The sequence below is a fragment of the Telmatherina bonti genome (assembly GCF_933228915.1).
Source record: "Telmatherina bonti genome assembly, chromosome: 3".
Taxonomy (NCBI): Eukaryota; Metazoa; Chordata; class Actinopteri; order Atheriniformes; family Telmatherinidae; genus Telmatherina; species Telmatherina bonti.
Genome location: NC_136621.1, coordinates 31,284,157 through 31,296,660, shown reverse-complemented (window position 1 = coordinate 31,296,660; position 12,504 = coordinate 31,284,157). Strand labels below are relative to the sequence as shown.

The 12,504-nt window shown below is 39.9% G+C and overlaps 1 protein-coding gene across 2 annotated transcripts; it reads right to left on the bottom strand.

Moving 5' to 3' along the window:
* Nucleotides 1-2,913: 2,913 nt before the first annotated feature.
* LOC306774500 (uncharacterized protein C4orf54-like) lies at nucleotides 2,914-11,929 on the bottom strand. 2 transcript variants are annotated; one of them, XM_079264569.1, is made up of 2 exons: nucleotides 7,498-11,929; nucleotides 2,914-3,243 (listed from the first exon to the last, which is right to left on the bottom strand). In XM_079264569.1, exon 1 carries the CDS (start codon nucleotides 11,881-11,883, stop codon nucleotides 7,522-7,524), a length of 4,362 nt encoding a protein of 1,453 aa, XP_079120695.1. In that variant the 5' UTR covers nucleotides 11,884-11,929; the 3' UTR covers nucleotides 2,914-3,243; nucleotides 7,498-7,521. The 2 variants fall into 2 exon arrangements, with proteins under 2 accessions (XP_079120695.1, XP_079120696.1); XM_079264570.1 differs by having other exon boundaries at nucleotides 7,504-11,929.
* Nucleotides 11,930-12,504: the final 575 nt, after the last annotated feature.

Sequence of the window (12,504 nt, the reverse complement as noted above, 5' to 3'; positions counted from 1 at the left end):
CTATATCTTCATAGATTTTAATGTAAGATGCAAATTAACTAAAAGAAGGATCAAATAAATAAATATTTAACATTTGGTTATCTTGTTGATTTTTCTTTGAATTTACACATGCACATCAAAATGCATTAAATGTTTTAAACCATTTGGCAATGTCAACAAAAAAAAAAAAAAAACCCTACAGCATTGACTGATTACATCGAAATAAACTCTTGGGACAATAAATTTACATTGTCAGCTGTGTTGTCCCAGAGGCAAAAAAAAAAGGAAAGTATTTTACATGGAGGTACATAGACTGGCCAGCAGCTCCAAATACCTTTTATATGTGTTTAGTTTGCAATGTGCTTAAAAAAAAAATCCCACAAATCTATGATTGGCATCAGTCAGCCTACAATGAAGTTGGTCTGACTGAATTATGTAAATAGCAAACAAATAGCAAACGGGGCTGAAAAAAGACAAGTTATGTCAGTACTTTAGTACACAGAAATGAGTAAAGAAATAACTTTTTCTCCAGCTTTTTTTTACTGGAGAACAATCTCTTATAAATTTTGTGCAAATCTAATCTCAAATAGTTTACACAGAAGTCCAAAGGAACTGGCATTGCTTTGTGTAAAATGTAAAGACAGCCTGTGCAATCATGGCTGCAGTGAAGTAATAGATCTCCTTGTTGTATGTACTCACAGAATGCTTAAATGCCACACATAACTCATGGCCACAAACATGGACACATTCAGATGCATACTTGTCCGCTCCCATTTCATTACACAAAAGTGTAAACTGAAGCTAGACAAATAGAGGAAGTTAACTTCTAAATGTTTCAGCTGGCTCTGACTCATTGGGCCCGGATTTAGTTATAGTGAACTAACTATTCCATTCAACCTGAGTCCCTGCTTGGCTTGATCTGAGCAACACGCAGTGTTTTTTCTTTTCCTCTTCTCTTATATCAACTGCTTCACACCACGCATGAACTTTGACGGTATTAGCAGCATTTTGGGAGTCAAGAGAAAGTGGGAAATGGCTAAGATTGAAATGTTATTAACACATATTGTGATAAGATACAAGAGACCACCAGATGTATTGACATGATGTTGTTTTTCTTGGCTAATTTTTTAAATCCTTTTTTGACCAAGCTTACTGCAACAGAACAAAAATAGTGTCATTCCACATGTAGATCTGATAAATGGTCCCTGTCCTTTGATAACTATGAATGCATAAGGCAGATTATGTTGATTTTATTGTGCAATTTAAACCAACGTAACTATGACATTTTTACTGAACAATAACCATTGTGATCTCAGCATAGGAAAATGTAAAACAGAATATTAAACTTCTTTTTATTCCCTCAAACAACTAAAGTTCCTGGTTTTAAAAGTTGCAAAATTAACGATGCATGACAAAAAAAAAAAAAAAAGATTTTGCTGAGAATCTGAAATCTTGCTAATTATTTTACACATGTGTATCCATTCATTTCCATTTCTGATCCAGCTTGCAGCAGACTAAACAAGGTAAATAATGTGTCTCCTTATAGCCACATTCACAACTTTTCCTGGAGGACCCTGAGGCATTCCTCGGCCAGATATGGTATGTAATCCCTTCAAAGTATTCTGGCTCTGCTTTGTGATCTCTTTCCAGTTGGAGGTGTCTGGAATGCCTCTGCAGACATCAGATGTCTGACACAGAGTAACTCATATTGTCATTGCCAGTATGGCTTTTTAAAGGAGAGAAACATCATTTTAATTATTAACTGATACATATAAATCTACATGTGATTGTGAAGACACCACTTGAGTCTGTGCAGTGTGCTGAACTATAGTACTTCTTGTGGAGTAGACAGTGCCTGCTTGACAAATGATATCGTAACGCCATTCCTAAATCATGTCAACCTCCATTTCTGCATTATGTGCAAAAAAAATCATCTCACTAATTGGACAGTATGTACAATGATATATCATTGACTTCTCCTTTCTGCATCACCATGGGAGAAGCACCCATTTCTGACAAGTTTGAAAACATGTTCCGACATTTTTTCGTCAACCTTTCATTTTGAGGTTTGTTTTTTTTTGTCTGAAAATTAATGCACGCTGTGTTCAAATAACCCACTTGTTAACTATAAAGTGCATGACACAATGAGTCAGCCATTTTGTTGAACGGTTCAAAATTACAACTGAATCATCTTGTTGACAGTATTAGTGCTCTAATAGTAGAAAGAAAGTAAAATACAGATGTTGTACACAATATCCATAGACATTGGAGATAATGTATTACACCCTGGGACTTACTGCCAGGAGTGGCAGCGTATGCTAATGCTAGCCACATTAGCTCATGTGAAGGTTTTGCCGCTCATTATGATTTTCTGAGCTGTTTAAAATATCCTGTGAACAAATAATACTATTCAACCATTGTAGTAGTAAGGCTCCTTTTCTTTCTTACACAAAAGTCTTTGTGGGAAAATAACCAGAAACCATGCTAGAAGCTTCAGTTATTCAGGCTAAATTGTAAACAAGCAGTTGTGACTCTAAAAGCAGTTTATCAAATATTTGTTTGCTATCACATTCTTCATTAGTATATTTAAGATTTTTATTTTTTACCTAGTAACAGCTGCAGTCAATGCTTGTGTGAATACAGTGCAACATTACAAGTGCACACATATTTATGTCATAAAGTTTTATGCCAGTGGGAAAAGTGCAAAATGTTCACTAACAGCAACACTCCAGCATTATTTTGCCTATGTGACATAACTGAGGTTACAGCATGCAATTATGAAACACCATTGCATTTAAGCAGTGTCCAAAATTCATCAGCAACTGTTGAGTCCTTGCCTATATAGTGAGCCAGTAACTGAGTGAGAGAACAAGTGGACATTTTGAACACAGCTCATTTTAAATACATGGTGTCCTTAAACTCTTAATAAATTGGTGCCATGGCCAAAAATAAACAACACTTTATTGTAACAGAACTGCCTTGTTTTCTTTCGAATAGACTTCAGGGCATACGTAGCATTTAAACAAGTTAGAGATCTAGACAACAATGGAAAGTATTACAAAGCCGATATATATCTGAACATCATCAAAGGACAGGGTTGAATGTATTACATCTACAAAGTGCTGCAAATGCACACAGGAAAACAAAGTTCAACATCAGAACAGAGTAAGGGCCTATTAGCGATGGTAGAAGTTGTCCAGGGTGAAGATCAGGGATGAAAACTGCACTTACAACCAATGAAGGCAGATTCTTCAGCAGAGACATCTAGAGGTGACAAAGAAGACAAAAAGTAACTCAGATTTGATTTACTTTTGCTAAAATGTGTTATTTGCTGAAATGCATTCGCTTTTCCTGACTAAGCTGATCAAATTCAACCAAATCACCACTGGGCTCATGAATATTGATTTGTTTACATAGAAGTTATGGAGGTCGGCAGTGATCTCAACCTCCCTCTCCCTGTTTAGGAAGAGGTAGAGGGGGGAGGGGGCTATAAAAAGTTGACCCCTTCGCAGTCCCATGGACTCACTTCCAAGCTGGAGCTGCAGCAGCATCTGATGTCTCCGAGCAGCTGTCCTCTCCCCGCATCAGCACAACAAATACTTTGCATTGCCTGACCTTTTCCTCCTACATCACTATCCCAGCCATGCCCCCACTTCCCTCCACCCGAAACACCACCATCAGCTACAAGCACATTCAGACGCACACATCCAGCACTTCCCTACTACTCAACCCCATACTAGGCCCCTACTTGCCACTCACCCAGCTGACATGTATCCCTCATGCTCATGCAGTTGTATTATTGCTCTGACACATTAGCTGAGAATGGATTTTGGCAAGGTGTAAGTGTGTATATATGAGTGTGTCAGAACCATAGCATGATTTTAATTTTTGTAATTTGGTAAGTGTCAAAGTGTAACCGAATGCAGTAAGTAACAATTAAAGAGGCAAACAAACATAAGGAAGTAGTCAGTGTGAAAAAATACTCTATTTCATTTGGTTTTATTGATTTGATTGATTTATCATTTTTATCATATAAACTTAATAAATACATATTTGGACGGTATAGAAAATAAAGCTATGATATTTATTTTTACATTTTTATTTAATTGCTGACTGTGTCAACTCAGGATACTGTATTACATGATGAGTCTCTATGCAAGTTGATTATGTACTGTACATCCAATGTTAGATTTCAGACTTGCAGTTCATGCCAAATAAGTTTGGGATTGGGTCATTTAGAGTTAACAATGATGTAAATGTTTGGGAATTGCTTGTCTTTTCAAGTTAGGTGCATATGTCACATAACTTCATGATCATGTTGTGCTGTTTTGAGCTTTTGTGCTATGTTTCAATCTTGAATCTTAAACTTAAATAATGTTCTTAATAGTTTTTATCTAATGTTTCTTTTTCCTTTCTTTTTTAAATGATAAATTATAGTATGCTTCTTATTTTGTAATATTTCAACGTCTCTCAAAAACACCTGCGCCTTTTTTTGCCCCATCATGTCTGATGCCAATTTGGATATACACAGAGGTTAAACAGGAGGTCATCACACAGCTGATTCTGCAATGCCAGCTTGCTGTGTAAGGACACATATATGTGAAAGAAGCTTTTGAGGAATCATTGTTGAGAAATGTTTAAGAAAATTCATTGAGTAATTGGAAAACATTGATCAAAGAATGATTAGAGAGAAGCTGCATATTTCTCTAGATTTTTGCAAAATATAATTAAAGCAGTGTGGAAGGATTTCATACCAAAGATGGGTGCAGCTCTAAGCTGAAGGCCTGAGATTCCACAAGTGGTACTGCATTAAAAAAAATCATTATTAATGATGAATAATGAATAAAAGGGAGTTAAAACTTAACTTAGAAAAAAAGGAAACTTATGTTAACGTTTTCCTGAGGCTTGTTGATTTCTCTGGGCTCAGAAGTATCTGAGATGGACCACAACATTGTGTAAATGTATATACATGGCAGATCAATGAATGTTCTAGATGTCTTTGGGAAGAAATAAATGCTCTGAGAACTGGACCAAAGGCAAAAAGGAAGATACAGACTATCAACGAGTCCAAAACCCAGGTTCTGTGATGATACAGGGTTTTATAAGAGTCCTCAATTCCATAATGTGACTATAGGATAACAAAGGGAAGTTAATTAACATTTTAGAGAGCTGCAGGTGCAGGTGCAAGTGCTGGACTGGTCTACCTACAATCCTAACCTGTCCACAATAGAAACAGTGGGTAGAATTATTAAACAAAAAATGTGAGTGACAACCTTGTTCTGTTGCACACCTGACTAAGATGTTTGGAAGACTCTAACAAAAAATATCTGTAATACTTAAAGTGGAACTATTATGTGTATTTCAGGCTAATTTATTTTTATTTCTGAGACCAGAAGGGCTGGGATTGATCGAGTTATTGTCACAAATTGCTTCATTTACTTCAGACCGACCCTCTCAGAAGGCTGTCAGATCAGCCTGTGGGCAAAATGAGTGGATTGAGATTCTTAGGCATTAAGCCCCACCTCCCGCCACTGCACTACAGTGGGAGCGCGCACCGCAACTGCTTTCGCCGTCATTGTAACATCTCATAAACAGAAGGATTAGGCTAATATGAACTCAATAAAAAAACAAAATACAATGCCAACACATAGCATACAGCCCTCCATGTTGGAACCTGAATCAGACCCTGAAAACGAAGTGGAAAACAGCAACCCACAGCAACGAATGCAGCAGGATGTCTCTCTTTGGTAAACTCACCAGCCATCGTTGGAAATAACTTTATCCGACGTTTTCCACCCGCCTGATGTATTTGTACATGCCCTTGTTAACCAGTAGAAGGTAACCAATCACCGAACCTTATCCCCCGGGATGTCACAAGGATTTCCAAGTAGAAAAAACTCTCTAAAACGACGCGTTTGTTGTCGCCACGGAAACCGAACGGAGAGAGTGCTGGAACTCAAACTCAAACTCAAACATGCGTTTAGGTGATAAAAACCAGCGCCGTTCACGTGTCTGATGAGGATTCAAGACTGTAACACTATAGAAAGCTCATAAAACTTAAAATACCACAATAGCACCCCTTTAATTGATTGGTATTCTCAAAGCAAGAACTTCTATTAAGTGTTTTTTCAAAAGAATGGCAACACTGCAAAATGGCAAAAGTTCATTGTCTAAGATACATTTACAGCTAAGCCTGCATAGTACAAGAAATTATCTGCGATCTGAAAACTAAAAAAAAAAAAAAAAAAAAAAAAAAAAAAAAAGAGTTCCCCATTTTCCCCAAACAATTTCCATTTTTCTTTAATATTTACATATTGATTGAATTAATCTATAACTGTACATTCAACTCTTACCTTTATTAGGGATAAGATCATGTCCACTAAGAAGAAATTCTTGTACTTTATTCAAGTTTTATGAAGCATCACATACAAGGAACGAACACGGTAATAAACTGTCATGCTATATAAGAAATTAAAGCATTTATGACTGATTAAGAATAACTTGATGTAAGGTGTCACTAACTGGAATAGTTTCCTGTGACACCCTGAGAATAAACCGTGTAAACAAACTCGTCTCACACTATCCAAATAGCCCGACGATGTGTAATGTAGAGAAAAGCTCTGGGTCGTGGATGAAAATCCCAGTCTCTCAAGTCCAGCTGAGCTTATGGGATCAGGTTACCTGTCATGAAGCTACTGCATGTCTATTAACACCGACACACCAATGCTAAAGTGACAGAGCTGAACTGCTGCTTTAGCAACATTTACATGTCAAAATAATGAAACACCCCAGCAGGACCTCTGCACAAGTCCTCACACAACAGGACTTTAAGAGGACTTGCAGAGAATTGTATCACCAAGACTGTAAGTGACACAACCACTTACACACTTGGTTGTGTGTCTGAAATGGTCTCAGATGCTTTGTACAATTTTATATAATTTTATGATCATTTTGTGTTGTTTTGAGCTTTTGTGCTATCTTTTAAGCTTTAATCTTATATTTAAATCATGTTTTTAATATCTTTTATCTAATGTTTCTTTATCTTTCCTTTTTTTTAAATTTAGAAAACAGTATACTTCTTATTTTCTAATCTTCTTATTTTCTAATGTTTTAATGTCTGTAAAACACTTTAAATCACCTTGTCACCCTTCCTGTTTTGGTCCTTTTTGGCTGATAGTGGTCATCTTGTTTCTCAGTTTATCCATTGTCATCTCTTTCTATATATGTTTTACCCATTTTAATTCCTCTTGCATAATTTTATTAGTTAGCATCTTCTTTTTGTTATTCACTAGCTAACACACCTAAAAGGCTATTTATTTATTTAATGTCATTTGACAAGGTGACGCACCATATAATGTATATTGTATACAAGCGTGTTAAGACATGTATTTAAAAAAGGTTACATGTTTTAATTAAATGGTATTTAGTAATGAAATTATGTTCCCCTCACATCTTCTGTTCAGGATGATGTGGACCTACACTTATTTGCAATTTGCTTCAGAGTTCATGCAAACTTACACTTACAAAGAGATCTTCTCTTGGTCACCGATGCTCCACTACGAAGCTCATTGTTTTTCCATCGAAGGAAGGGGGAGCAATGATCCTTGGACCTTGTTGCGTTGTGATGCTGATTAGCGGCTTTCTTTCAGAGCTCACTAAACTTCCTCTGGTGGTCACCTGTCCAAAATTCACCGGTAAATACAGTGGCCCCTGTTGAGCTTCTCCTGTTGCGCTGTAATACGTGCTCTCTGCACCAGCTGTGCTGCTCTCCAGCTGAGGACTCCTGGCCTTTTTCAAGTTTCCTCCAGCTGCCTCCTCTGAGTGACATGGGGACTGTGGCATCACTGCCTGGGTTGCTAAGGTGGGTGAAGGGATGAAACCTGGGTAGATCATATAGGTTGGGGCATATGCTCCTGGACTGAGAGCCAGGGGAGACAAAGAGAGTGGCACGGGTGCGACAGGTGCCACAGGTGAATGAGGCATGGGTACGTCCACATACTGGCCTGTCTCAGGGTCAAACAGTCTCTTTGTGGTGGCTTGTATGGGAGTATCCACCAAATAATAATGTCCAGTTGTGGGGTCCAAAAGCATCTTGCGCTGGGTTTGTGAGACCATTTCTCCAGCGGAGGGTGTAGGGGACAGAGTCTGGACAGAAGGAGAGAAACACAACACTTGCTGTTGTTTTTGAGGAATTTCTGCTGCTTTTGAATGATGGTAGATAGTTGCAGATGGGTTCTCCACGATCAAAGATTTCTTCTGCTCTGACCTGTTGCGGTCACTTGCATCAGTTTTACTAAAGCTGGAAGATCCCTCCTTTGTGTCAGCCTCTTGATTCGACAGTTTTGTTTCGTTTGCATGCCCCAGCCCCGGCATTGTTAAATAGTTCTCAGAGTCTGAGCAGCCCTGTGCAACAGTGGGATTAGTGGGACTGAGTTTGGCTTTTCCTCGCTCCACCTGGCCTAATTTAGGTGGCTCAATTTTCACCGACAGCGGAACCACTGGTGTCTTGAAGTTGTTCATAGCTGAAGATGTTTTCAGAGCAGAACTTTGTGGAAGAGGTTTACTATCAGATTTAATGCTGACACGGGTCTTATTGCCAAAATGAAGGATGCTTTTGTTGGTAAAAGTTTTACTTTGTTGACACTGTGTTTTAAAAGTGTCATGGTTATATGGAACATGTATGATATTTGAAGCTCTTTTATCTCCTTGAGATTGCCCCGTTTCTGTGGTGTTTATTAAAGACTGAGGAGTTCTCACAGTGTTTGTTGTTTCCACCTCGTCTGCTCCCTGCTCCTCACTGGCAATGAGTGACAGCACATGGCTGTCTGTGATGGGGTGTGGTGCTTGAGTTTTACGCTTCCATTCCTTCTTATCAAACACATAAAGTTGCTCCATTGTTTTGACTGCAGCTCTGAGTTTCTCCAGTGCATCCTGTTTTGGTATTACAGCCTCAGCTCTCCTCTCAGTTGTCTCACCTGTCAACTTGTCCTGTCTCTGTTTTAACAGTTTGGTCTCAAAATTTGTTTGAATCTCAGTCTGATCAGGATTACCCAGCTTAGTTACAGCAGTGGGCACATGATTAGTGACACATTGTGAAGATATATTTTCATTTTGGGATGTTTCAGAGTGGATGTCAGCCTCCGTTTGTCTCTGTGACGCCTCTGTGGTCATAGATTTAGCATTAGTTTTAACAGAGTTGCATTTAATCACAATAGATGATGGTAATAAATGTTTACCCGACTCCACTTTGGCTTTCTCCTCAAGCTTGTCAGCAGCTGTTGAACATTTACCGTCACTGTTATCCAGGGAAACAAAGCGATATGAGCTTTTTACTAATTTACGCACATCCCTGACATGATATATTGGCGTTTGAAACTTGCACTTGCTGTCTCTTATGTCTCTGACAGTAAAGTTTGGAACCTTATCTGCAGCAGAAAAACTGTGGCATTTGCTTTCATCTGCTGCCCTGATAGTGTTAATGTTTGAACTTATTTTAGGGGTTAAGAGGTTTGCAATATTGAGTGTGCAGCCTTTGTTTTCTTTCACACTTCTAAGACATATTTTTATCTCAGGTGTTTTTCCTCCTTTGTGTTTGTCATCTCTGTGCTGCATATTTCCATCACTGCCCTTTTTAAGCTCTTTTTCACATTTCTGTGAACCATTAGTTGCACCTTTGTCAGGTGTGTGTGGTGTTAAATCCTTTGTTAAGTCCCTGTCTTTTGGAAGAAGTTGGCAACTTGGAACAAAAAGCAGTTTTGTCAGCATGTTGCTGGTGTCTAACCCTTCCTTGGCTGGGGTCTGTGAATCTTTTAAAGATGCATGCGCAGCCTCCTTCACAGGCTGAGGCTCATCTTCTTTTATAGAATTAAATGCACTACTTTGACTGAGAGTAAACAGTCCTTTTGGGGTTTCTTCCTGTCCCTTTTCTGTTTTATCAGGGGCTTTGCTGCTTATCAACTCTTCAGCAGGCTCACCAGAAGTATGTCTGACGCTTTCCACGTTTTGATCATCTGCAGAGTTAACAGTTAATGCTGAACCTGATTCAGAGCTTTGCCTTTGGAAGCTTTTACCTTGATTTTTTTCCTTCATGCAATCCTGATCTCTTGTATGGAAACAGGGGGACAGTACTGGGTGTGTATCACAAATCTCCCCCCTTTCCATTTTACGCTCTTGCTCAAACTGCATCTTTTTGGAGATCACATTTTTTAACAGACTCGATGCAAAAATGGCCCTTTTGTGCATGTCCCCTGTATCTTCTGTGTGGTGATATTGCATCTCACACCCCGACCTCGACAACACGGTTCCTGTCGCTTCATTAGGTCGATCTTTTTTGAGGCACTTGGGACCCCTGCGTCCATCCTGGGATTCAACATTACAGCGGAAATTCAACGTAACTCCTCGGTGTGCTGGTTGTGCAGGATCCTTCAGTTGGATCTTTTTACTGGAAGATGCTGCTTGCTGAGAGATATTCCTTTTGTTGAGTGCATACATCTTGGTTTGTGGAGCTTTCACACCGGTAAAAGACTTATCATGCCTCCTACCATCCACAGTCTTATTAAGCTCCAGAGTTGCGCTGGATGTCTTGTGCGCAATCATGCTGCGTTCTTTTCCCCGGGATATGTTTCCATAATTCCAGTCCACATACGCTGACCATTTATTTAGCCCATATTCCGACACAGAGGACTCACTGGAGGTGCTAAGATTAATGGCATCAAAGTATGGACATGCCAAGCTTCGGAAAGACTTGGCGGTTAAGTTACGCACCTCTTTATCAGCGTCGTCCAGTTCACTGATGGAGCTGGACGCTCCGCTGGAATACTCATTAATATCTTTCCGTCTCAGTTTGGTTGCGAGGTGCTGACGTCCCGGAGCAGGGATGAAATATTGGCTTCTATCGCACAGGGGCCCCGCTCTGGCGCCAGAGCTCACAAAAGAGAAATGACTCCTGTCTGCAAAGTGTTTTGTGTACCCACGGGTGCTGCTGTCGCAGACATGTACAGGGTCGCTCACCGCTCTGGAAGATGTTTTAATTGACAAGTGAATTTTTCCCGCGTTGTGCTCCTCGCTTTGGTTTTTGCACACACTTTCATCTGAGCTGGCGCATTTGTCCGAGTCACAAAGATCACTCTCCTCCTGCTCAGTGCTGACAACTGCTTCACCAAGATTAGACTGTACTTTTGCATGGCTCCTGTCCTCCAGTATCAAAGTCCCCTCCAGGGTGTCGTCGCTTTCAAAAGAAGCGTAATCCACAAAGGAATACACCAAGTTGTCGTCTTCAAATTCCCAACACGTCCCTCGCCCCAGGTCGTAATCGACGTCGTGGTCGAGCTCGGTCAGCTGGATTTCATGCGTGGTGATATAGTGGGACTCATCCTCCACGGTATCGGAGCCACAATGGTCGGACAGCACGGCGCTGGCACCGTCATCGGACTCTGTCTTGCTGTTCAGATACATGTCCGTGTACTGGAGCTCATCACTTTCGCTGCACACATGTTCACTGCAATCAATTGGGTCAAGCTCAGCCTGACCAGGCTTCTCATTTTCTGCGCTTTGATCGGTGTTGGGAGGTTTGGTCAGAGTTTCCAACCGAGACGCATCCAAAACCGGGTCGGGAACGGTGTGCTCCTTGTCTTCTGATCGCTCCACAGTAACTTCATCTGGTGTGACTTCCTTTTCCTGCTTGGAAGAGTCGCATTTGATCACAGACAACTGGTTTCCTTCTCCAGTGAAAGTCACTTTCACGGTTTTCGGGCCGTCGGGTTTTGTGTCCAGATCCACATAGTTCGTCTCGGTAGCGTGGTCCTTACTTTTCGGCTTGTACTTGTTATTCTTGTCTCGTGTGAGCAGCTTGTTTTTAAGTCCGGTGTCATCTCGGTAAGTGAGAGTTTTCTCCGCTGCTTCCATTTAGTCCGGTCTTACCGTCAGGTGGTCCTCGTTTACGATGTTACTCTGACACTGGACGGAAAACTCTGCTGGCTGCGACGAAGGGCAGCGAGGAGGGAGCGTGCGTGCGTCTCTCTCTCTCTCTCTCTCTGTGTGTGTGTGTGTGTGTGTGTGTGTGTGTGTGTGTGACAGAGAGAGAAAGAGAGAGAGAGAGATAGTGAGAGAGGGGAACAGATGCAGAGAGATGGGGTAGTCAGTGAATACCCCATGAAGTAATGAAGTATTTTATAAGTAACTACTAAAACACTCCAAAACTTTCAGCACCTCTGCCAGAAGAACAGCTCCGCTTTTTGGCCCAAAAGTTGCAGTTTTCATTTCTGCAGACACTGTCAATATCAGTTATAGACTACACAACTTATTTTAGTTTATTTACAAGAAGTAATGGAATATTTATTTGTTATGTTATTTATTTTAATTCAAATTTGGTATAAATTTTAAATTCATTACAATACATTGGAATTTGAGTCCCATTTCTAATGAAAAACAACCATTTCTTTATATATTAGCATTAATCTCCATCATCCACTTTCTTTAAGCTGTTCTGGAGGTATAGAAGAATAAATTTGTCTACAGTTTATTTCA

What these genes read in the sequence shown, in the direction of transcription:
- LOC306774500 (XM_079264569.1), bottom strand. Translation starts at nt 11,883, where the DNA reads ATGGAAGCAGCGGAGAAAACTCTCACTTACCGAGATGACACCGGACTT.